Source organism: Hippocampus comes, unplaced genomic scaffold (assembly GCF_001891065.2).
Source record: "Hippocampus comes isolate QL1 unplaced genomic scaffold, H_comes_QL1_v1.1 scaffold132, whole genome shotgun sequence".
Lineage (NCBI taxonomy): Eukaryota > Metazoa > Chordata > Actinopteri > Syngnathiformes > Syngnathidae > Hippocampus > Hippocampus comes.
The window spans coordinates 2,793,478-2,819,126 of NW_017805467.1; the positions used below are offsets into that span (position 1 = coordinate 2,793,478).

Sequence of the window (25,649 nt, forward strand, 5' to 3'; positions counted from 1 at the left end):
CGGTGCAAGTCAACAGAAATGTTTGTCATGTGACTCACTCAGGTTTGTTGATCCACAATCTGCAAGCCTCGGAATGAGACTTTCAGCCAAATGTTTTGCTTTTGCTTGCCACTTTTCCTTGCAGATGTTTCCATTTGCTGCAAAGCAAAAGTGACTTTCAATGTTCACACTTCATGCCAGTAGTGTGTGGAATTTGTTTTTTTTCATGAGCCGCAAACTCTGTGCTTGTGTGTGTGTGTGTTTTTTATAGTAAGAAGGTTTTTCATAACTTGAAAGGAGTAACATTTTTGAGTTTAGTGTATGACAGTTTTTTGGAGGTAACGGTTGTGTGTATGAGGGGATTTTTTTTGTACGTCAGAGTTTTTTTTTTTTGGGTGAGTGAAAGATAAGTGTGCATTTTTTTGTGCGTGTGAAATAAGCAAATGCTATTTTTTTGCCCGTAAAGAAACTCATACAGCCCAATAAAATAAATAGGCTTTCCAGTGGTATAACATTCATGAGCAAGAAGCACAGTTATGATGTAATTATAACCCGCTAAACATATAGTACATAAAGGTACATTGGTGTTACACTCATGCAAACAGTGGGTTAAAAATCACCCAGGCATGAGTCAATGCTTGGGGGAATCTCTCCCTCGCGCATTGGGTTGAGGATTTGACAAGCATGTTGAGTCAAGATTTTGATCCAACGCGAGGTAAAAAGTATTAAGACTCATGCGAAGATTTCCCTCCATCTCAGTTCACACAGTTTTCCTTTTCTGACTTTGCTTACATTTCTCTGGGTTCTTTCTCTTTTAGCTCTTCAATAAATGACTTAGCAAAGCTTAGATACAGACTCATATTCCAGGAAGCTTTTACAATGCTCGCTCTCAGAAAGGATGACCTCTGCGGGATTACTTGGACACAAAAACAAATTCTACTTTTTCAATCGTCACCGCTCATGAATACAAGTGGTTAGCTCGTGTGAAAAGGAAGGTCAATGATCATTCAAATTTCCAAAACATCACAAGAGAATCAACAGCAACGGAACATGCGTTCAGTGGTGTCCATGCTTCCTTCTCATGACTTCACTTCAACTAAACAGTTCCAGCTGAGCCCAATACAAAGCTTCCTAATTCCAGTAAAGCTATTCTGTGGAACGTCAGCGGTCGAACAGCTGGAACACATGAACGCAAATACTGTCTCAGATCTGACAAACACGCTGCGAAAGACGGTCAATTAGCTCCCTGGCAACAACCTTACGCACACTTGCATAGTCCAACGAGGCCCAAAACAAGACTCGGGATAAATCCAAAATTCCTTCGCAATAAATTTCATAGATAATGATCTATTTTCATTTGACCTGTCAAAGAGGTATTCATGAAAAATATGGTTATTATTGTGATTGTACAAGTGCACTACAGCATGCTGCGAGTTATTTCTGATCACCGGTGGCTGAATGAGGTTATCAGAATATTAGATGCGGTGCAGGATGCATGCAAAATCAAAACATAATTTTGGTCAATTCCTGGCAGCTGGAACATTACGACAAGGTTCACAGCGACTTATTATCAGCTCTGCTTGTGTTGCTGGTTACAGTATGACGTTATTGTCAACGGCAGCCACGGTGTACCTCTTCTGTTGGGCGGCAGCCATGTTTTGACGTCGGTTTGTTCCAACACAGGACATCCCCCTGCAGACTGCGACGTATCAATCACCACACGTCTTTCTGGGAAATCCTCAGCCGGTAGTTGCTGGAGAAAAACAAAATCATTTCTAGTTGTAGATATTGTATGTCATAATAATTTTGGAAAAAAAAAATCCAGCTTCTGAATTTGTAATTAGGAAGCCTGAAAAAAATAATACAAGTAATAAGTTAGAACAAAGTTTGTTTGTTTCACCTGCTTGGAGAAAGTCTGTGGTACATGTCTTGCCACAAGGCTTAAATAGCTCGAGGTCAAAGGTTGTCTGAGAATCATTGGTGAAGCATTAACATCCGCTGGGAACTTCACATTCATGGGACCTCTTGAAGAGGATTGGCAGATCATGGTCTGGTCATGTGTTTCTCTCAGGGACTGGCTGGGAAAGGAATCAAAGCCAATGCTCAAAAATGGGGAGAAAAAAAATAATTGTAGCAAAACAGCATGTTTGTGGTTTTTGTCTTATCCATATTTGGTCCAAAAATTGTATTTATTTAATTTTATTTTACGATGGCCACACAGAAAAATTAAAAAGAGAACATCTGAATTGGAATGAGTGAATGTTGGAATTCCTACCAGGACAAGAGCACAAACCAAAAACAATAAATAAAATGTTAAAAACACTTCTGTTCATGATGGTGTTGTACAAAAACGAAAGCACTGACGTGTTATTTGACAAGGTTCTCAATAATCGATATCTTCCTGTCCAGCATTACAACTTTATTCTGTTGACTTTTTTTCCCCCACGCAAATGTCATTACTTTATTCTCAGAAAAATCCAACATTATTCTCATCGTTTCATTTTTCTTCTCTTATTCAGTGCATCTCTAATAACCCAATTTTGGAAGGAACGTACAAGGGTATGCTCTCGAACTCACGAGGCAGTTGAAAAGTGTCCTTTAATTTTAAGGCAAAGTAATAAACACAAATGATCAGCAGGAAGTATGTTTGAACAGATAAAGATGTACTGCTGAAGCCTCGAACATTATCTGTCAGCTTCCCTGCACCAGCTTTGAAGCTTGTGAGTCATTTTAGGAGAAGAGAGAGTGCAAACTCTGCACACAGCTCTTTCTGTGTAGGGAGACGATGCTACATGGGGGTAAAAATAAAAACAGTTTCAAGGGTGACATTAAACAACTATTTTTTTTTTGGTGTGTGTTTTCTTTAAATATTTTGCTCGAGCATCGGAAAAGTTGAGAAAATGCTAACATTGAGTTAAGCCGAGCTCCACCCTGAGTCTTCATGGTTACATAAGCAGTAGTTTTTCACTTGCATGAGACTCTTAAAAACGAGTGTGACAAGTGGATAAGTGTACCGTTATTCCTTATCCTGTCTGCATTTTGTTAGAGGAATGTCGTTAAAATAGCTGGGAACGGTTTTAAGTTCCGAAAAAGCATCCTATGTTAATTAATGTTTAATTTTTGTTATTTTGACTTCAAGATGGCGCCGCGTGAGTGGCTGCCTTTCCAGCAGCTCCGGGAATGTCGTTAAAATAGCTGGGAACGGTTTTTAGTTCCGAAAAAGCATCCTATGTTAATTAATGTTTCATAACACAGAACGAGAAGTCCTGTTTACGGACCACTTGTGTGGCGACCAGGCGCTCCATAACACTTTGCTCAGAAGAAACAAATGCTCATGTTGAACTCTGTTGAATGAACGTTGTCGAGGAAGACTACCATTCTCGTGTTTGTGTTAGCCAAGGGCTTTTCTGCCACATCTTCTGATGAAACAGAGTTATTTTGTCGTAAATTCCCAGGCGGAGGAAAATGTTTGTATCAGATCATCCACAAATCTTCTTTAAATGAGAAGGATTATCCTTTAATTGAAATACCAAGCAGTGGATATTTGCGCCACTCTGACGTGAAGGCAAACGGAAATGATGCACAACAAACAGGAAAACGTGAATGTCATCAGTGGAAAGAAGTCAATAACAGTCAGATGAATACTCGGCAAACAGAAAAAAAAAACTTGATGGTGAACCAGATAAAAATACAATTATGAAGTTTTGAAAGATGAATGCAAAGAAAGCAACTTGTTTTCATCATCACAATTGGAAGAGCGCTTCGAAAGCATTTTTTTTACCCATTAAGCCCACCCATCTATCTTTGACCCACTTTATCAAGCTCTTCCAATCAGAGGACAGAGTCTTCCATGTATGTCTGGGTCTTCCCCAGAGCCTTCTTTCGGTGGTACAAAACTCTGACACCAGTTCTACAGAGCCTTCTCGACCTGTATCAGGGGGTATCAGTCCCGTATACTCCTGGAGAACCCCCTGCAAGACTCTGCGAGGGTCCACAAAGCACATGTAGACTGGTTGATGGGTCTCCAATGCATCCACTAGGATGCTGCTTAGGATTTAGAGCTGGTCCTCTGTTCCATGCCAAGAATGAAAATCGCAATGCCCCTCTTGAACCTGCGTTTCGATGGCCTACTTCGTCAAGCAAGCAAGAAATGTGCCAGTTATCCGACGCTAACACAATACTGTACAGCCAACACAATTTCCTGCAGCTCTGTTTCGATTTTGGCTTTGACATAACAGTGTGGGAGGTGTGGGCTTTTCTGCATGACAGTGTCTCAGCAAAAAATAATGTGCTCACATGAAAGTGACTTAGTGGTACAGTATGTTCTATCTTTTAATCTACTTTCCGAAAATGTTAGAGCTCAAAATAAGTCTGTTTACATTGTGGCATTTCGTTATACTACAGGTAGGCCTGTTTTACTACCACTTTACCTTTCTTCCCTGCTCCTCTCCTACTTGGAGAGTGAGCTAGTTGGCAATGACCCAATCTGAGGCTGTTGCTGTATGGATTTTGCACCAACCATCCAGGCACTAAGGAAGAACCACTTTCCCAACGACGATCTTTTGCTCATGTGTTACAGCACCGCATTAACCACATTACATGTTAAATGTTGCCCACTCTGCATCCATTGCAGGCTGGTCATTCTGAAAGGTGGATCCCTGTCACGAAAGCAGTGGTGGAGGACCACAAAAAGCAGTCAGGATGGAGGAGCAGGGTGAACTTTACAAACTATTAACAAAACACTGAGAAAACTGAAATCCAGAACAAACAAAATCCTGAAAAACAACAAGAATCCAAAATACAAACAAAAGCCCAAGGCAGAAGCAAAATACCAACAGGAACAGAATCAGCAACAGAAACAGAAACAGCAACAGCGACAGGAACAGCGACAGGAACAGTGACAGGAACAGCGACAGGAACAGCGACAGCGACAGGAACAGCGACAGCAACAGTGACAGCAACAATGACAGCAACAATGACAGAAACAATGACAGAAACAATGACAGAAACAATGACAGAAACAATGACAGAAACAATGACAGAAACAATGACCCGACACTGATTGGTCTAATAACATGACGACCACCAGGTGTTACGCTGTATGAGGAGCCCTACAGAACCACCTGTTGGTCCCAAAGAGATCAACCATAACAGTACCCCTCCCTCAAAGGACGGATCCTAGACATCCTAAAGTCACCCAATGGCTTGGCTTGCCGAGGAAACAGGGCGGGGGTGGGACAACACTTACGTCGCCAGGAACAAGAACGGAGGGCGACTGCAACACTTGCGTCACTGGGAACAGGAACGGAGGGCGACCGCAACACTTGCATCGCCGGGAATAGGAACGGAAGGCAGTGGGACCAGGCTTCTGGTCCTGCGGGGTCCAGTCTTGGTCGGGTCATTCTGTCCTGAAAGCGGTGGTGGAGGACCCCAAAAAGCAGGCAGGAAGATGGACGGATGAGCAGGGTGAACTGGACAAACTGTTTTAACAAAACACTGAGAAAACTAAATCCAGAACAAACAAAGTCCTGAAAAACAACAAGAATCCAAAGTACAAACAAAAGCCCATGGCAGAAGCAAAACACTAACAGGAACAGAATCAGCAACAGAAACAGTGACGGTCGGGCCGGGAGTCCTTTTAACAGAAAACCTACTAATAACATGATGACCAACAGGTGCGCCGCTGTAGAAGGAGCCCTACAGAGCCACCTGTTGGGCCCAAACAGATCAACCATGACAATTCCTCAATCTGTGGTCCCTTTTCAAGGTGTCTTCATTTTTCCCTCAAATGGGCTTTCAAATTTTTCCTTGCTCAGTTTGGACCTTTAGCTCAGGGGATGTGGCTAATCTTTGTCATCTGTGGGCTACTGAAGCCCTTGGACTCTTTTGTGATGAAGGGCTATCCAAATAAACTTGCCTTGACTATGTCTTGGCAGAGAAACTCAGTATGGGGTTTATTATGTAAATTAGCACCACTGTTGCATAACAAGGGTGGTGGTAGTGAAGAACAGCTCGCTCGTGGAAACATTTTCAGAAATAGGCAGAAAAAAAAACAAACTATTTTTCTTGATTTTACAATTCATTATCTTTGGATTAGCATGCACTCCAGAGACCCAAGGATTGTATCGAAGCAATTAAAAAGTAATGATAGTCCCCTTTAAATAAATGAAGCACAACCTGAAAATACACACACAAACAAGAACACTGATGCCTAACAGATTAAGGTGAGATTTCTCTGATAACATTTTGCAATCTTCTCCCATGACGGGTGCAACAAATGAGCTAAGATTCAAACTTAACATGTATGATTAAAAGGGAAACAGTTAGCTCCAGTGGCATGCCCTAACCTCAGTTGACTTGTTCATGTGCTTTTATAATTAATCCATGGCTGGCATGGTGTGTCTCTTATTTATAAACACACATTGGCTCCAACTCTGAAAGTTATGCTGAACCATCTAAAAGTCCTGCCCCCTCAGTTTCGGATTGTCTTGGGATTCCCCCATCATCTTGACTCATGTCCAAGCGTGAGTTGTTTGCCTTCACTACAAACCTCAAGTACCACCAAAAATGTCATTCTGCATGACTGCACAACAACATCAAATGCAACTTGTTTGCATCAATTTTTATATATTTGTAGAAAAGCACCTCATATTTTATGTCAAACATCTGTGATACAACTGTGTTGCAGTTCTGTTGCCAGGCTTTGACACAATTATGCAATAAATCTACATTATATTTGTCAAAAAGTGAATTAAGAAGAACAAAAGAGGTTCACTTTTCCATGCCTTTGCTTTTGTGAGGGATTTGCTTTCATGCTCTTATTGTCACATTTCGGTGCTTTGGGTGCATGATTCATAACAGTTGTGGTGTCTGTTTAATGCAGTGTTAAGGCTGGTTTGCACATATCGATTTTTAACATCACTCACTCACTGTTCTTGCAATTCATGACATAATCATTGACCGGCAGAGCACACCAGGAACATAATCAATAGGTAAAAAGAAAAAAAAATCACTCTTGAGTACACACAGGAAAGCAAACACAAGACAGTTTAAAAACAAACATGAAGACATAATCTTTGCAAAGGAGAGAAATTGGGAAAAGACTTCCAAAATATGCAGCTATAAATCACTAGAGAGAGAGAGAGAGAGAGAGAGAGAGAGAGAGAGAGAGATGCATTTGCTATTAAAGACTACCTTTGCAGCATTGAAGGGAACTGTAAAGCACAGCGGGACAGCTTGTTCATGCCATGATTCAATGTTGTCCCTGGGACATTCCAGGTAGCAGTGGAGTTTCCAGGCTTTGGCATCACTTAAGTGCTGCGTTGTCCTTAAACAGGCTGCCAGCTCACTTGTATCTGGAGCAAAGAGAATGTGAAGTTTACGTCTCGGGTAAGACTTCGATGTGGTCTTTTAAGGCCGGCTGCAGACGGAGACCCTCAGCGATGCTCCTCACTCCAAACATAAGTCACAGCGTATAAACGTGTGATGGCCGCAGAGTCGCACCAGGCTCATTTAGCTGACGTGGTGACTGCTCCTCATGCGTTTACTGTCAACTCAGTTATCTTACTGTTCTATGTCTATCCAAATATATGGAGTGCTGCACACTTGCATATATAACAAATGCGAAAGACACTTTTATGTATGATAATATTGATGAGCATGACATGTTCTCTTTGGTAATTATTTCCACGTCATCAAGTTTCATCAAGCTTCATCTCCATGAACCTTTAGTCACAAAACTTATGTCACTATATTTATGGTTATTGTTGTGGTGTTCACATCACTACACTTCAAGGTGTTTGTGAAGTACTCATACAAAATAATATTAATGGTGTTTCCTTCTATTTGAAATATAACTAACTGCATGCTATGGTATGAAACCATAGTGCACTTCACAAAACCTCCATTTATATTTTACAGTGGTTAACATATTTTTACACTTGTGTTACAATTATGGATGTGAAAAATGATATTCTTCTGACAAAACTGGTCAGCGGTGTTTATGACCCACTCCATGTTTTGTCTTTTTGAAATAAAATCTTTTTTTTTTTTTTTTTAAATCTACTTTCTAATTTACTAGTCCGCTTTTTCCTCAGGAGGGTCGCGGGTGTGGTAGAGTCTTTCCCAGATGTCTTTGGGCAGTAGGTGGGGTACACCCTGAACTGGTTGCCAGCCAATCGCAGGGCACACATAAATGAACAACCATTCATGTTCAAATCCCAACTAGGGACAATTGAAAGTGTTCCATTAACCTGCCACGCATGTTTTTGTCATGTGGGTGGAAACCACAGTACCCAGGGAAAACCCACACAGGCAAGGGGAGAACATGCAAACTCCGTGCCAGAATCAAACCCTGCACCTCTGCACTGTGAGACCGATGTGCTAACCAGCCAACCACCATGCCACCTAATTTATATTGTTCCAAATGTAAATGTTATAACTTTTTGACAGATTCCCATTGCCTGAGTCTTTGCAATTATTTTTTGCTTTATATGTCCAAAGGAAAACTTTCGGAAGGAAGAAAGTGTCCCTTGGCCCCCATAAGACTTGGAGCATTTTGTACACAACTAATTCATCTATGTTTGTTTCCCCATTGCTTGACCAGAACTACGAAGCGGGGTGCGGGGTTGGGGGCGAGCAGGGCGATTTTCACGTCCAATCAGAATGCTGACTGGGAGGTCTCCTTGAAAAGTGGGTCCTGCCCCAATCGCGTAAAGACGCAGTGACATGTGCATGAATGGAACCATAAAGCGCGCACAGTCCCTCAGCTCTTACTCCTCCTCATTGCCCTGCCCAAGTGCGAACCTCTCCAAGTCCACGTTGGATCCGAAAGACATGCTCTCAAACGCGAGCTTCTTGTTGCATTCGTACACGAGGAGTCTCAACTTGACGCACGGCTCTCATTTCAGAAACGAGACTTTGCTGGTTCATGCCTGGAAAGAAAAAATTATTTTACCAATATTTATGTTTGCTGGAGGCGCCATTGGGAATATAATAGCAATCGTCGTTCTGTCGATGTCCAGACAAGAGAGCAAAAGTTCCGCTTTCTACACTCTGGTGTGCGGTCTGGCAGTGACCGACCTGCTTGGCACATGTCTGGCCAGCCCGCTGACCATCGCCAACTACTTGGACCTACAGGTGCTCCAGGGCGGGACCCTGTGCGACTTCCACTCCTTTTTGCTGCTTTTTTTCAGTCTGACTGGCCTGAGCATCATTTGCGCCATGGCTGCGGAGCGCTACCTGGCAATCTGCTGCCCCTACTTGTACCAGCGGTGGGGGGTGGACCGCCGATTTGCGCAAACTTTCTTGACGTCCATGTACGCCACTAACGTCCTTTTCTGCTGTCTCCCGATGACGGGCGCGGTGAGGAGCAGGTTGCAACCGTCCCAAACGTGGTGTTTCATTGACTTAAGGACCCCCGAGCCCGTGGCCGTGGTGTACTCGGTCCTGTACGGCGCGGTGAGCGTGCTGCTCATCGTGGGCACCGCCGCGCTCAACGTGGCCGTGTGCGGCGCGCTGCTGCTCATGCGTCGGAGGAGCGTGCGGAGGAGGACCGAGAGCGGCAGGAGCAGCGTGCGGGACAGGTGGAGGGCGCTCTCCTCCGCCGCGGAGATCCAGATCATGACCGTGCTGGTGATGACATCGCTCGTTGTGGTGGCCTGTTCGGCTCCACTGGTGGTAAGTGGTGGGAAGTCCGTATTTACACCTGAATAGGATACTTGAATAAAGTAGGCTACATCAACTCTTTCAATGCCAGGTATTTTCAAATAAGAGAACTTTTTGAGTGCCGCCCAATTTAAAGCATTCTGATTGATCTTTCGGGGCTCACAGATTATTGCTTTTTATGACGATGCAAACATAAACGAGCAAATGACTGTCTTCTTTCATCACACAAAAAAAGTTTGTTTCTACCTTATTCCGTTTTTAGTAATCAGCAGGAAAACCTGGGTTGGTTTTACCCCCCGCCCCACCTCCAAAAAAACATCAGAAAACAATCGTTTGTGAAAAGATATATTTAATGCCAACAATAACTTTGTACCCAATAATTTTGACTGAAGTGACATCTCAAACTTCCGAACAGTCCTTTTCTCGTATATGATGCTAACAACTAAAATGTGCTTTTGATGGCGAAATTAATGTATTTACCAATATCAACTGCAGAATTATTTTACATTTGGCAAACTTTACAAACAATTTTCACATTATTTAGTAATAGTAGTATTTAGTAGTGTGCGTGTCTGCACGTGTACCATGCACATGCGTGTACAGTATATAGATTATGTCGTCGTTTCTCCTTTAAACAATCGCCTTCTTTGCTCTTTTGTGACACTCTTTGTAATAGATTTAACGTGACAAACACTTTCATCAACCACAAGCTGCTTGCAATGGTCATTTCCTAAGGTCAGCCATGTTGAGGAGCTTATACAATGTTGTGACACACAATGTGATCTTATCCAAAAGATACCCAATGCTGCTATCAGTGGCCGATAATAAATATATATTTTTAAACTTTTTTTGATTTAGTAAACCACAGTTTGCCAAGTCTTTTCTCCATTCATTCATTAACAAAAACATAGTTGACTGCAATAAACGTTGATGGCAATTCATGTTGACTGCGCTCTTCATTCATATTGACGGCATTTCACGTGAAATGCTTTCAAAGAGTTACAAGATAGTAACTTTGGTAAAGCTAAAGTCAACTTGTATCATGTTACTTGAGGAAAAAGGCTTTTAGAGTAGACCATCTGACATTTGCTGTACTTAAGTATCAAAAGTAAATGTCTCATGTCAAGTGTACTTAGGTATTGTAAGTAAAAGTAACATTATTTTTTAAGTGAGTGGTTAGAATTTTTATTATGATCCACCAGGAACTAGAGTGGGCTAACTCCATTGTCATTTTGAAGGAGAGTGATTTAAGTTTTATGGCTGGCACCCAATGAGTGTCACCAAAGGTTTATTGCGCAAGTGGTCAAAGTACAAATTGTTCATGATACTAAATAGCTTTAGTTTCAGTGATAGGTGAACATATACTGGCAGACAAGCTATGAAAGCGTTCACTAATAAACTGCCCCCATAGGTCAAAATTCAAACGAAACCTTGATTTAGACCAGAATTCATCAGAAAGCTTGTGTGGAACAGCTGACTGATTAGCACATCTGTCTCACAGTTTAGAAGGCTTGAATGCAATGCGCAGTTCTGGTCCTCCTGTTTGGAGTTTGCTTGTTCTACCCATGCTCGTGTGGGTTTCCTACTACTTTTACTAGAGTCTTTCTTTAAGTATCTGTATTTAGTGCGTGTGACTACTGAGCAAAGTATTCCTTAAATTTTGGAATGAGACTTTCTGGGGGCCTCAAGCCCGTCTTGAAGCATAGTGGGGGCCCACTGTAGAACATCGCCATGAGATTCCAACTACTATCATGTTTTTTTTTTCTTTCAGGTCCGTGTGTTCGCCAACCGTCTCATGCTGAAAGATGACTCGGAAGCCGACCTGGCCGCCATCCGGATCGCGTCCGTTAACCCCATCCTAGACCCCTGGATCTACATCCTTCTCAGGCGGTCTCTGTTTCGCAGACTACTAAGTCTGTCCAGACGATGTCGAACTCGCAGCAGTAGCGCCCTGCCCACACAAGGGCGTCTGTTTTATTCTGAACATGCCAAGGACAGCCATGCGTTCAGTCAAATGATGCACGCTAGTCTTAGGATTTCCTTTCCTGATGACTGTCTCAGTACCAGACCTTCACGTTGTAGCTCTTAAATTCAGAGACTGAAGGCTTCTGCTTCTTATTTAGTTTGAAGGAGGCGCACAGACACTTTTGCTACTTGGCACTTTTGAAAAAGGCCATTAGGCTGCATGGAAATGATCCCATCCATTTTGTTTAACACTCCGGGTCAGAAGGAGGCTGCTGTCCCAGCTGACTGGGTACACACTGGACTGATCACCTGTCAAATCACAGAACTGACACACAGAGGCAGACAACCATTCCCGCACATGCTATAAAGAGTCTTCAGTGTACCTAGCATCCTTATTTTGGACTGTAAAAGAAAGCTGGAGTACACAGAAAAGCACAGGGGAAAAAAAATGCAAACGCCACACACAAAACATGCCGATTGTACTTGTATTGGATGTTTAAGGACAGAATGATGACATGCATGCTTACAGTGAAGTGTAAAAAGAAGGTAATGTCGAATATTTATTTCGTGCCATTCACTGTCACCCAGCATTGTCTTGACTCTAATTTTGCGTGTGTATTTTCATCATATTGCATCACTCCTCATCAAGCCCCATGCAGCATATCACATTGTTAAGAATCAGTCGGTTGAGTTGCACAACCCAGGACAAGACTTTGGTTCATCCTGAAGAGATGCTGATGTTTTAGCTCAAAGTACAAATCGACATCTGTTAGATCTTTACTGGATGGGAGGAAAAAAACAAACTATGACGTCCGTAGTTTCACCTTCTATATAATTTAAACCACATTAATATAAGATTAGACTCCAAAATTCCTGTGTCGCTCCAGCTTTGGACACGCTCTCCAGATCAGGACGTTAAACAGAGCGGGAGTCTGATACTTCAGGGCAAATCCATGGACATTCTTAAATAAGATCAGATGTTTATTTACTTAAATAATGTGTCCAGCGTGTCATCCATTCAACTATTATGAAGTAACAATGCTCTCAAGCTTGGTTTGGGGAGAGAGCTTTCTATCGATTGTGTTTCATCTGCATCGTAAAATGTTTTTAAGTGGAGTGATTGAACCAGATGTGCACTCGAATGTTTTCCTACAAAGGGAAGGAGGTTTGGAGCATTGTTGCAACTCAAACTTGAAGCTGATGTATGGTGAGAAGGGGAACAGCGGTTTCTCAATCTAACAAACCAACTGACATTCAGTGGTACGTAAAGACTAAGGTCATTTGTGCGTGCCTTATTTGGAAGTATCTGGTTTCGTTGCCTGGATTATTTTTTTCACAAGTCCATTCTTTTACAGCCACAGATTGATGTCATTTGTTGCTACCCAAACACTGAAATTGCATTTATGGAAGGAAAAACATTTGGTCGACTTCAATATTCTATTTATTTAGTTTAACATTTAAAAATAGCATTTTTGATTAGAAGCAGAGACAACGGCTCATAGCTGCATTGCTGTAAAACAACATTTTTGTACCTTAACAACCATAAATAAAAATCTATAAACATTAGCCGAGTAAAAACTCACAAAAATAATAATCATACAAGTTTACAAACAAACCACCTCTTATTAACACGGACTGTACATCCCAGTGAGCAACCTTGGTTCTGTGAAAATGAGCCGACATCCAAATAGCATCCACGAGACTCAAACTTGATGATGACAATGACAATCAGAAAATTATAGGATCAACTTTAATGCCATGGCAAAACGTCTGTGGCCTTTTTGTTTTTGGCAACATGATCAAGGAACACAATATGAGTAGTATTTATTTTAAAAAAAAAAGATTTTGATTCGCTAGTCCATTAGAATTATGCACACTAGCATCCAAAGCAGCATTCCAAAACACTGCGCAGATTATGTCATCACTTTGTTGGCTTTGCTCTTGGTAATTTTGGTCTCCCTCTTTTTGTTCGCGCTCCCATTTAGCTATAAACTTGCTACTTTCTTAGACTATTTCGAGAATTACACAAGTATTCATCACCCACAAGATAGAATGGGCCAGAATGAATGCCCAACTTGAAAAGCTTCACGGTTGTCAATCAATATGTGCCGCTCAATAGCCATTTTACTTTGGGGATTTTTTTTTAAATTCAATTTATGATTGGCTGTGGTTTTCCTCATGATTACTTCCTGTTTAATGCAAACATGACTCACACACTCTGGCCACAGGTGCAGGTACACCTGCAGGATCCGAGAGCCAAAACAAAACATTCTGACGATTTTCATTTACACATCAACACCAATGCAAAATGAATGCAAAGTTCCATTTATTTTTTTCCTTGCAACATTTGTCACTTTCAAAGCTGCTTTTAAATCAGCCTGCTTGTCTTCCTGCTACGCATGAGTCAAATTAGTCACGTATTCCTCATTTTAAATCAGGAAAAGCCGATCCAAAGACGTAGGAGAGAAATCGGGGAAAAAACTTCAAACGGCGACATTCAGATATCTTGAGTGGACTGTTAAAGGTTTTGCAGACACGTAAGCCCTACACCGTGGCAGGCAGGAATCAACGGACGAGAACAACAAGCACTACAGCCAATCATATTTGGTAAGAACCAATGTGCACGCAGTCTAAATAAATTCACTTCAAACGTTGATACACTTGCATTAGAAAATACAGTAGAAAAACTTGGAGCACACTTGATATTGCTGCATCCAAATGATTTCAAATAAATAAATACGCAATGCTCGATCAGTAGATGGAGTGACACTGTAATTGAGTATAATGTCATCCGTGGTTGGCAGTTCAGTTGTTTATTGCACAAACCAAACCTCTGATCCCTTTCCAGGTCTATCCAGTGACTATTAAAGACGGGACATTACACCTTTGACTCACTCGACTCAACATTTTGTTCTTTCAATGTGTGCAAATGAGACTGCTTGAAGAGAAGAGAGAGAGAAAAAAATAAGAAACATGACGAAGCAACTTTGGTTCAGGCTGACACTTGGCCTGATAAGACAGAGGATATCCCCCTCTGCCTGAGAAGCATTGATGATGAATAAATATCAATGAGTAATTTGAATATTCTCAATGGACTGATTCATTTCCTTTTTCCTCGGTCTCACTTCTAACACAGCGATGACCTTTGGAAATAGGGGACAAAAGTATATCCTTGTAGGTTGCAGCTATTGGCATATTTTACAAGGAAGCTTTGTTTTATAAACCTAAATTGCTTTCTTTTTTTTCCCCCCAAACATGTCTAACCAATGATGACAGATGCCATGAGTTGGTGTATTATAAGAAAAGAGTGGTCACTAACCGTTCTGGGGATGAGAACTCGTCTCGCACTTAATTCTGATAGGACATGATAGCTCTGTGTGTGAGTGTGTGTGTGTCTGATGCAGTTGGCTCAACTTCATGTGCTAATATTTTATACACATCCATTTATTTATAAAAAAAAAAAAAAAATCTCAAAACAAGAAGCTTTGAAAGTGTTGTCTTGCAACAGTTTGTTCCTCCTCTTTCCAAGACACCAGAAAACTAAATGCCTACAACAAAAATATTAAGGCTTCCCACTCTGTTTTTGTTTGTTACCAAAAGTAACGTGACAGACGTTGCGTGTGAGGTCCCAGTTGGAAATGACATCGCTCCCTTGGAAAATGAACAATTCAAAATCCGTGTTGTGTAACCATCTGCAAATATCTGATATGAGTGTTGTTGCATGCCCAGCCACTCAAACAGTCAGGACCAAAGCAACAGACTGGAAAACACAGCAAGGTTTCGACATGGGGGAGCATGGGAGAGGTCAAGTCGCTGGCCTTTCTATGACAAAGACGTCTTGCTCTTCCTGTGTGCAACACAGTCTCATGTGTGGAGTGCACCGGAGGAGAATTTTTGCTGCTGCTGCGGCGGCGGCGGCTCCTCCACATGCACACTAATGTCTGTGAGAGCCTGCCGGAGCAAGGACGGCTTCCCTTTTTTTATACCACATACTGATGGTTGCTGTTGGAGTTTGTCGTGTAGGTTTGGCGACTGTACTGGAAGTGGTCGGTCAGCACGTTATTCCAACTGTGCTGCTGCTCCTGCTGGAGTGAACCATGGGAGAAAGGCACTGACCCGTTGGCCTGATGCTTTTGGAACGCCGGGTTGTCAAAGGACACCAGATCTTGCTTGCTGCTTGGCAGGAGTTTCTTCTCTTGGTTGGCGTCATACTTGGCCTATTGGGGACAGAGTTGGAATGATTACACGTGTCCTTCATCTGTGTGTCATTCGCTTTTTCCATTTACTACTGGCAATCGAATGCAAGCTTTATCCCATTTCAATTTTATGCTCAGATCAAAAAACACAAAACAGAAAAGAATGGACTAAAAGGCTGAAGTTTGAATATCTAATTGGCCATCTTTACATGACCAGTGAGGTTGGTGCAACGACATAATTGCTTCCAAAATATTTTGTCTATCAAATTCCATTGTTTTCAGCTCACTGAGAGCCGCACGGACCATCACATGTGTACTAGTAGACTAGTAGTGGGGCAAATTACATCAGCTTATCATCATCTGTTTTCAACCATTGAGCAATGCTACACCGGGAACTCTTGGTTTGGGAGGGCGGTGTGGTCCCCGAAAGTCAGCGCAGTATGGTGTGTGAATTTTCGATGAGCTCCATTATGAAACGTTAACTGTTCATGTTTTAATCAAATCTACACACATTATTTAGTTCCGTGAATTATTCAATATACAAAAAATACGAGCAATGATTGAGCGCTGACAGCATCATTTTCAGTCCTGGACTTTCAGGGCTCAGACTGGCCCACATTTGTTCACATTTTCATGGAGATACAATTTTACTCTCGTTCAACAATATAAAATAGCCCTTCTTATTTCATTTGATGAAAAATACAACTTATAATTGAATGCGTTTACAAGATCACGATCAGTTGTTTATTTGAACAAGTTTGTGAACATCAAGAGTTCAACTTAAGGGGGAGGGGGGAGGACCAGTGAGCAAGTAGGCATGCACTAAACAAGGCACATTTGACAAACGCTGTTAAACTAGCAAGATTAAGGGGGCTAACACTACACTTCCTGTTATGCTTTTACTTTGAAATCTATTAACACTACTTCTGGTGCACTACTTAGCCAACTGACACTAAGACAGCAATTGTAATCATAGGAGGCTTTCTTATCATGCGTTGTTGCCATTAAAAGTAAGACGTGTGACTGTTATGCCTCTTTAACGTGTTATTTTTGTACAAACAGCGTGTAATGTAGCCAAGGAAGTGGCTTGAAATTAGTGAGGCAGGGATAAAGAATGTAGCGTCCAAAGTCATGGCTATCTGTCAGGTGACTCACCTTATTATAGAGGAAGACCCCGACGATGGCTGTCATCATGCCCAGCACATTGGTGAGCGTGACAGGGTTGCGCAGCATGAAAAGCGAGATGCTGATGACCATGATCCTCTTGGTCGCATTTGCCACGGCGTAGCTGAGCGGGCTGACCAGACTGAGCACGCTGAAGGCGATGACGTTCTGAGCGAAGTTGCAGAAACCGCTGATGAGCAGCAGAATGACGGTTCTTGTCCATCCCGACATGTCCCACTGCGAGTGACAGCATGTGACATTCAGACGGTGTTCAGGGTCAGACGATCAAGTCAAAAGCAGCAGAAAAAGGAGTTACCACGCACCAGATCATCATTCACGAGAAAGATGGAAAGGTCAATCAGCACCCAGGTGGGCAGCATGAATATTACAGCATTGAAGCCCAAAATGTTGAGAAGCCGCAGGTGGTGGATGTGTGTGTCACGCAACACCTGTAAGAGAAAAAGAATATTTAAAACATTCTCTCCCGGGGCATGAGCCTGGACAGCTTTTGTTTGCACGTCAGGTCTTAGGCGACATTAATGAACCTCATTCCAAACTACGTCTGAGGCAGCAACTGTGAGAAAGGAAATGCTTCAGATGTCTGTTTCTAATTCCTAAAAATCAAGCAGCCTGGTGGAAATTTTGAGGGGAAAACACACGTTTATCTTCAATGCAACAGTTACGTCACAAACTATACATGTGTCAACAATTTCAGTGCATACCTTTTTGGAGAAGATATTCTGCAGAGAGAAGCAAAGCGTGGCGGCCAGAGCGCTGATCAGGCCCGAAACGTCGAAGGACAACTCTGTCGCCGTTGCCAGCAGCACTCCGCCAATAATGGGGATCAGAGATACGTACACCTTCCGTGCGGACCGCACACAGATCATACAAGATACAAACAATAAAACAGAGTTGAGCTATTTGATCAAGAAAACCATTGAGTGAGTTGGAACGGTAATATAAATTGGCCAAGGTCATTTTGACAAGTCATTTTCCATTTCCACTCCACACAACCCAGGTTGGCTCGGCACCAGATTACACAGCCTCCGTAGCTTTTCCATCACAACAAGCACCCAGCAAAAAAAGTGGGAGGATTTGGGACAGAATCAAGGTCTCAAACACACAGAAGCTTTCACATATAGACGAAAAATCCATTTCTCGGATTCAGCCGGCGAGACACGGCTGGCTGCCCGTCGTCTAGCCCAACATACAATAAATACAGACAGTACACATACAGTATATTGTGCTTCCAAAAAAAAACACTTTACTATATTTACAATTTCATATGTACCATGGATGAAATGGACCAGCTCTACACCCTTGGCAGGGTCCTCGAGGGTGCATGGGAGTTCGCCCAACCAGTCTAGTGGACTTGGAGGTATGGGGTACCGAACCCCCTATTTCGGACTGTTCAGTCCACCAATGCCAGAGTTTGGTTCGCATTGCTGGCAGTACCGGTAATTCGGATTCATTCCCAGTGAGGGTTGGACTCCACCCTTTGTCGCCGATTCTGTTCATAAATTTGATGGACAGAATTTCTTGGCGCAGTCGAGGCATTGAGGCTTCCCATAAGGAATGGCTTGAATGCAATAAAATAAAAATCCAGGTCTGGGCGTGTACTTTCCCGGGTTCCCAGTCATCTAATTTAACTAGCACAATTTGCTTTTAATAAAGAATAGTGTGTGCACATTATGAGCCGGCATCCTCAATAAGAGAGCCGGCGTAAGTGTTGACAGAGCGACAGGCAGGTTAACAAATGTGACACGCCCAAACGACCTAATTTGAGGTAAGAAACTTCCCGAATGTAAATTATATGCTGAGAAGCAAGTTTGTTCCCACCTGGTTGCATTTCACAAGGTCATTAATCAATTGTGTCGTTTGTAGATGAGAGAAATGACAGATGTAGCCACGAACTACATAGCTGCGTGGACTCGTCATTATAGCTTGCACATGCCAATAAGTAACTACAATTAACTGGTTGGCAGCCAAGGTTCAAAGAGAGTGCTGTCATTATGTCTTAAGGTCATTTATTTGATTGCATTGTATTTATGGCCTCAAAGTGTTTTCCTATCCCAAATATTGGTCTGTAATTTTGACTTTCCAACTTCGTTAGTGTAGGTTCATGATTGACTACAGCAACGCGTTCCATTTTACATATGTACAAATTGGGCTTAAGTCCCCCCCGCCCCCATAGGAAGGGGACATCCTCCCAATTGCCTGCAAGAATTAACGTTTTTTTTAATGGGGGGGGGGGGCGGCCCTCCTTTAAGGTGGAAGTGAAGTCACATTCTTTCTTTGCAATAATGTACCCGCCGTCACTAATCCAACTAAGTTATTCTGATTAATACTGCGTTTGTGGGATAATAATGTGGGGGAAAAAAAAGGCCCTCCTTTAAGGTGGAAGTCAAGTCACATTCTTTCTTTACAATAATGTACCCGACGTCACTAATCCAAAGAAGTTATTCTGATTAATACTGCGTTTGTGAGGTAAGAATTATGCTGAAAAATCTACCCGTTTTCACTCATCTCCGGGGGCTGGCATTTTGCACCGTACTGCCACCTGCTGTCAACTGAAATTGACGTCAAAGTGCCCAAGGGCTTGCATTGTGAACATCATGTGACCAAACCCAGAATACAGGTGAGCAGTGATGAGAGCAAGCTGAGCTCGCGGTTACTTTGACGTTAACTTCAGTCGACAGCAGGTGGCAGTATAGGACAAATTGGCAGCCCCCTGAGATGGATAAAAAAACCGAGTGGACTATTCTGCTTAAGCTTAATTCTTCTTCCACAAATGCAATATTAACGATACTGTGTTTAGACTAGTGAGGGCACACTGATCATATTACTGCAAGAACTTTTTGGCTCGACTTCTGCTTTACATGACCATACTTAGAAGGACGATACAGTGTAACAAGCAACATGACTAAGGGCTGTATCGTAGTGATAAAGTACTTGTATTAGCTAGCTAGTCATTTCATTTCCAACTATTGCTTGGAAGTTTCTCGCCCCAGTCCAATAGGACCTGTGGACAAACATGTCATATTCAGCTACATTCCCAGTCTGTGTAAACACTAGTCTCCAAAGTAAACATGACACACGGATGTAAGATGCAACAACCAAGTACATTCATCCACCCTTGTTCCAAAAGAAAGAATTCAGTCTGTATTTGGATAGACAGTGTGAGGCAAAAGGATGCATGCCTACAAGCAGTTATTTCATGTAGTCAATCACATATTGGTTTTGAATTGGGTTGCATCGTGGAATCCAAGAAACTGCATCAATATTCAAAAAGCCACTTTAAAAGTTTTGTCTGGTAAAAACCATCTGACATTTCCCCGAGGACATGTTAATTATGTCAATGACTAATTTTGTTTCTATAACCACATCACATTAGATGGCAATTTGTCAGACAGGAAATCATGCTTCCTAAGCTTGCAGCACAGACAACTATCAAGACAAAAGTAATTTGCAGTATTAGTATTAACCCCAGTAGTTTCTTTTGCAACGATCAAAAGAGGAACTAAAAAAAAAAAAAAAAACTCCACACCTGACCTTCAACGCCCAACCCTGACAAGCTAATGTGGCATGGCTGTGATGTGAAATGAGCTGCGGTGCAGTTGCACACCATGCAATGTCACCGCTGCAGAAACAGCACAGGGTTAGATTAGAGCAGGCTGGTTGCACTCCGGCTACTCACCTTGGTGGTTTGCTTCTCCCTCATGATGAGTCTTGACAAGAGCACAACCCAAATTGGCATTGTGGCTTTGACTGCAATGGAGACAAAAAATTAGGAAAAGGTGACCAGGAAGTTGTGAAAATGACACACAGACAATCCTTCACAATATAAACAGCAATTCAAATTTTAAAATATAACTGCTTCCCCACGCTGTAGGGATCTTATGTGAGTAAAACATATATTTAAATTGCAGAGGCGTGGTGGCCATTGGAAATTTCGTGAGAGTCCCAAATAGCCGGTCCATTTCAGCGGCTGTCGACGATAAGATTTTAGTGCATGGTGGCTGCCGTTCGCCCCAACACCCCCACTATGGTTATGTCCCTCCGCCGCCTCCACAATTATGTTTCGATGCGTGACGGACACCATGTGTCCACCAAAGGAAAAAACATCTGACATCATGACATAGCACTCGCCTGAGCTGGAAATAGCCTCAATTAAAAAATGAAATATGAGAATTAAATATGAAAATTACAACATAAATTTAAGCCGAAGGTTTTGTACATGCCCAGACCGCGACCCCCATCTAATTTAAAACTATTTGCGACCACCAAAGGCCTCCAGATGTTCTGATTGGAAACTATGGGTAAGCTTTTAACTTGTTACAAAACTAAAGGCTATCAACAAAGGTTTTATGACTTGCAGTTGCAGCCCAGATCAGTAAAACTGATGGTAGGCAGCATATTCTTCAAGGCATTTGCTTTAATAAGAAGCCATAATTTGCTCATTTTGCAACTGATTTTCACGACACTTTATTTGTTCACTCACACACACACACACACACACACACACACACAAGATTAAGCTATGACTAATAAACATGGCACCACCAGCCAAACTAAAGTACATTCTTCTGAGTGAAGTACTGTTCTGTGATTGTATTACAGCCGTCCATTGTGATGAATTGATTACGGTACGTTAAAACGTGTGTACCTTTAAATCACAACATCGGCACAGCTGGACTGTGCCGATGTTGTGATTTTTTTTTTGGTTGTCTTTGTTTTATTCTATTGGGAAAGAAAATCATCGGCTCGTCTTTAGAAGCATACAATCTTTGCTCCCATAATATGGAGGTAAATACGATGATGAGAGCTTGACCACGTTCAGCTCAATGGTGATTACGCTCATTAGCTAACTTGCACTCGTGTTGCTGGGATGCTGGGAAACAAAATCTAGCGAATTTAAAATTTTTAAGCCTGCGTGGTTGTAGCACGCAGGCTAGCATCATCAAAAGTACCCAAGACTGTCTACAACAAGCAGACCGACTCAAACAAGGCCCACATCTAAGTTTAACATCGTCCCCTGTTAGTCGAAGGAGCTAACATCAGAGTCCCCTGTTAGTCGAAGGAGCTAACATCAGCTGATGCTATTCAAGTAGAGTAGTCACTAGACAGACACAAGCACTTCCCGAAATGTGTACTTACCAGTGTGCGCATATGAAACGGGGACCTTCCATATGCTGAAGTGGGCCGAAACCGATGCGAAGTATTTTCCGAAAGCTAAAGGCAGAATGGTCCACCAGTAGTACCTCTTGGGGAGTTCTGTTTTGGGGACTCCCCATGCCCGCAACAACGGCGGGAGGAAGGTGACAATAGAAAAAATGTGAAAGAGAGACACCGTGACCGGGTACGGGAATCCATTGAGGATTATCTTGTTGATGATGTTGCCGCCCGAGCTGACCGTGTACCAGCACAGGCAAAGAACAAATATCCGGAACCCTTCCCTGACTTGAGCCCGCTCCATCGCAGCCATCTTTAACTGCGGAGTCCAGTGACGCGTCAGCGGCGGCGTGATTGCTGCGCCACGGAAGCTGCTGAGGCGGACATGGAGACTTGCAAGGAGCATGATGGGAAAATCTCGTAAAACGCGTCATAGGTGGGTGTCGTCACACCAAACCACGCCATGCATGCATTTATGGTACATTCGAGGAAATTTGGAAGTCGGAAATATCACACTAGTAATGCCCCAGATCCGACCTCAATGCGTGGCAAGCGTATGTAAACAAAAATGGCTGATTCCTATACACTGTTTGTTGTTTTGGTTTATCACAAGACATATTACACTCAGGCAAACCTTCCGAATTTCCTTACTTTTTATAAATGAAGGAATAGTACATCTTAGAAGCATTTCATTCATTTCACCAAATAACTTCATGCAAGGAGATAACGGCATCTTAACGTAGCACAATGTGATTTGCACTGGCGGCACGAAGTATTTTTGAATAACCACATTCATATCATGATAAGGAAATAAAGGTAAATTTATGTTATAATCCTTATAATTGTGCTTCGCCATTCACGGTCTGTCTTCAATCAATCGCCATTGTCCAGTGACGTCACATTGAAGTCTGTCGGTGAACTCGGGGTCCTTTTTTTTTCCCGATTTCGCCCCCAGTGCAAAGGGGCGTTCTCGTGCATTTTTTCGAATCGGAAGTCGGAAAAGTCCGATTTCCTACCTTCCGCGAATGCAGCATCACATGCATACTGGTAATCGTTTTTCCTAGAGGTTTTAGGACTACAGTATTCACGAAATGTGAATCAAGATCGTTCTCACTGATAACAAGCTCTACAGGAGCCTGATAACTTCTTAGGCTTTTGCAGAACTTGCTGACGAGCTGACCATTTGAATCAGGTGTGTTGGAGGAGAAAAACATTTAAAACTTGCAGGAAAGCTGCCCTTGAAAACCGAAGTTTGAGACCCCTCGTCTAAAGCCTTGATGTTCATCAAATCATGATAAACAATCAAATGAGAGATTGTGGACAGAAATATAATGTAGAAATACAGAAATATAATGCATCTAAATCAAGTCCTGGCATCCAGTACAAGAACGGGCATTTCAAAATTAAGTTTCAGGAAAATGGAAGATTGAGGCATACAACTAAGAACTGGTGATACAAATTCTGATGTAATTTTGTTGGGACAAGAGAGAGAAAATGCAGAGGAAAACTATTGTGTTGGTTTTCAATTTTCCAACTTTAAAAATAACTAAACAGAAAGAAGATGGTCCATTCATTTTATGCAATGATGGGACAAGAATAACATCTCACACCTTTGAAGCCCATAAATGTCAAACCTCTGGATAGGTGGGATGAAATAAATACAGCAGTCTAAACATTTCTGTAGAGGAGTGCAGCTGAGTGGGGGTTAAGAAGGAAAGGAACAATTAAAAGATAAAATAAACAACCCCCGCCCCAAAAACAGAATATGAAGGGATTTTGAGCACACGTCTTGAAAAATCAGTCGCCTGGTCGTAGTCCAGCTAGAGCCACCGTTGTTCATGATCCAAACAATCTGTGAATATAAAACGTAATTTTTAGACAAAGAGCAAAACAAGTTCAGATTCCTTTTTCATGACTTCTCTCTACAACTGTATTAAGCCACAGAGTATGGTAGGATTGAAAACAAGAAGACGCTGTCTTAAAAATGCACTTCTAAGATTTAATATACCGGTACTGTTAAATAAAAAAAATCGAGATTGAAGATGACGGCACTTTGTGTTATATGTGTATAGATGTTGGCTATTGCATTGAGTGTTTCTTTTGCAAATGAACTTGTCAATAGGATACAAGTCACGTGGTGTACGGGTGGTTTATCATAACGGGGAGTCAAATCATTTATTCACTTTGCAGAATGATTTGACTTAACTGTGAGAGGATGATTGGGCACATCAAAACAAAACATTACAAAAAATATATTTCTGCGAAATTCCATTTGGTTAAAAGAGTGCACCAGTGTGGAAATGAAACTACAGTGGGTATTATGCATTGCTAGTCTTACTCACAGAATCATGCAGAACATAATGAAGATGTTCCACAGTGCAATGAAGATGCGAAAGTATCGCAGGCTGAGGAGGAACTCGCGAATGTTGTCACCTGCATAAGATATATTGACACAAAAACAATAAAACACACCCACGCTTTAAATTTCTGATTCTTTTATACACACCTGTCGTTGGACCTCTGGACTCATCTCCAAATCCATGGGATTCTTTCCTTTTGCTACAACAGAGTTCACCGCACACTGATCAACGTGCACATTAATTTACAGCAATGGCGTCTGCCTTACAATAAAATACGACTACTTTTAGTATTGTACTCACAGCTTGAAATTCAGGACAGCCCCTGCATTGATCAACAAGGTCCTGGAAACGGATAAGAGGAACTGTTATTTCGAAGTGTTGCATTCGCACCAGATAGCTTGTGAGGTGGCATGAGCACGGAGCTAGTTAGCGACACTTCGGACAGTTTGATCCCCACGTACACAAAAAGCAACTATTAGGCACATATATGGCATCTAAATGTTAAACGTGCACATTTGATTTATTTAATTACATTACCCAAATAGCAGGAGATCTCCGATCATCGTGTCAACATTTAAAGCTAACACTTCACTTCCGTATTCGCACCATGAAATGTGACTAATAGGATACGAGAGGTTATTTTTGCCCTCACTTTTGTTTCCCAGGTACAGACCTGCTCGTCAATTTTAACCGGGATGAATTATTTTTTATCATAATACATATAAAGGACACCAGTAAAAGGAAAGCATTTGTGTATTTGAAATTAGTTTTTAAAGAGGTGAAAAAACTCCCGATGACTGAACACTCATTTTAGGAGTGTATTTTGTAACATGATATGAAGCAGGGCGTCAGCCCTGTCAAATATGAAAAGTAAATGTTGACCTTAAAGGCGACAGTCAACCATTTATTTTTGTATGACAGCTTTTAAGTCAAGCATATTTATTTTGACTCGCACCAAATGTAAAATCGAGTATAAAATGGTGAGTGTTTCTACAATTTATTCGGATCCAGTAAATTAAGATTCATCTCATTTTTGAAATAACAATGCTATTTTCCACTAATCATAATGAATGATCGTCAGCATTTTTTGTGGTTCGTGCAAAATTGTCAGAACGTCGCCATCATAATTGAAAGTAAAATGTCACTT

General features: G+C 41.9%; 3 protein-coding genes across 3 annotated transcripts; 1 reads left to right on the forward strand and 2 right to left on the reverse strand.

Moving 5' to 3' along the window:
• The first annotated feature begins 8,672 nt into the window (after positions 1 to 8,672).
• On the forward strand, positions 8,673 to 13,438 carry LOC109519061 (prostaglandin E2 receptor EP4 subtype-like). The gene is made up of 2 exons (XM_019875347.1): positions 8,673 to 9,657; positions 11,417 to 13,438. Exons 1-2 carry the CDS (start codon positions 8,707 to 8,709, stop codon positions 11,732 to 11,734), a joined length of 1,269 nt encoding a protein of 422 aa, XP_019730906.1. The 5' UTR covers positions 8,673 to 8,706; the 3' UTR covers positions 11,735 to 13,438.
• A 317-nt stretch (positions 13,439 to 13,755) lies between these two features.
• Positions 13,756 to 22,563, reverse strand: slc35e1 (solute carrier family 35 member E1). The gene is made up of 6 exons (XM_019875348.1): positions 22,128 to 22,563; positions 20,668 to 20,738; positions 17,693 to 17,830; positions 17,294 to 17,419; positions 16,962 to 17,207; positions 13,756 to 15,827 (listed from the first exon to the last, which is right to left on the reverse strand). Exons 1-6 carry the CDS (start codon positions 22,546 to 22,548, stop codon positions 15,591 to 15,593), a joined length of 1,239 nt encoding a protein of 412 aa, XP_019730907.1. The 5' UTR covers positions 22,549 to 22,563; the 3' UTR covers positions 13,756 to 15,590.
• A 909-nt stretch (positions 22,564 to 23,472) lies between these two features.
• smim7 (small integral membrane protein 7) lies at positions 23,473 to 25,145 on the reverse strand. The gene is made up of 5 exons (XM_019875349.1): positions 25,040 to 25,145; positions 24,803 to 24,844; positions 24,649 to 24,701; positions 24,485 to 24,575; positions 23,473 to 23,994 (listed from the first exon to the last, which is right to left on the reverse strand). The coding sequence occupies exons 1-5, from the start codon at positions 25,063 to 25,065 to the stop codon at positions 23,979 to 23,981; spliced, it is 228 nt and encodes a 75-aa protein (XP_019730908.1). The 5' UTR covers positions 25,066 to 25,145; the 3' UTR covers positions 23,473 to 23,978.
• Between the last annotated feature and the right edge of the window lie 504 nt (positions 25,146 to 25,649).

Coding starts and splice junctions, on each gene's coding strand:
- LOC109519061 (XM_019875347.1), top strand. CDS start 8,707: ATGTGCATGAATGGAACCATAAAGCGCGCACAGTCCCTCAGCTCTTAC. Junction 9,658..11,416: donor CCTGTTCGGCTCCACTGGTG/GTAAGTGGTGGG, acceptor TTTTTCTTTCAG/GTCCGTGTGTTCGCCAACCG.
- slc35e1 (XM_019875348.1), bottom strand. CDS start 22,548: ATGCTCCTTGCAAGTCTCCATGTCCGCCTCAGCAGCTTCCGTGGCGCA. Junction 20,739..22,127: donor CGTTTCATATGCGCACACTG/GTAAGTACACAT, acceptor TCTCCATTGCAG/TCAAAGCCACAATGCCAATT. Junction 17,831..20,667: donor GGGAGAAGCAAACCACCAAG/GTGAGTAGCCGG, acceptor TCCGCACGGAAG/GTGTACGTATCTCTGATCCC.
- smim7 (XM_019875349.1), bottom strand. CDS start 25,065: ATGATCGGAGATCTCCTGCTATTTGG. Junction 24,845..25,039: donor GGAGATCTCCTGCTATTTGG/GTAATGTAATTA, acceptor ATCCGTTTCCAG/GACCTTGTTGATCAATGCAG. Junction 24,702..24,802: donor GCTGTCCTGAATTTCAAGCT/GTGAGTACAATA, acceptor ACTCTGTTGTAG/CAAAAGGAAAGAATCCCATG.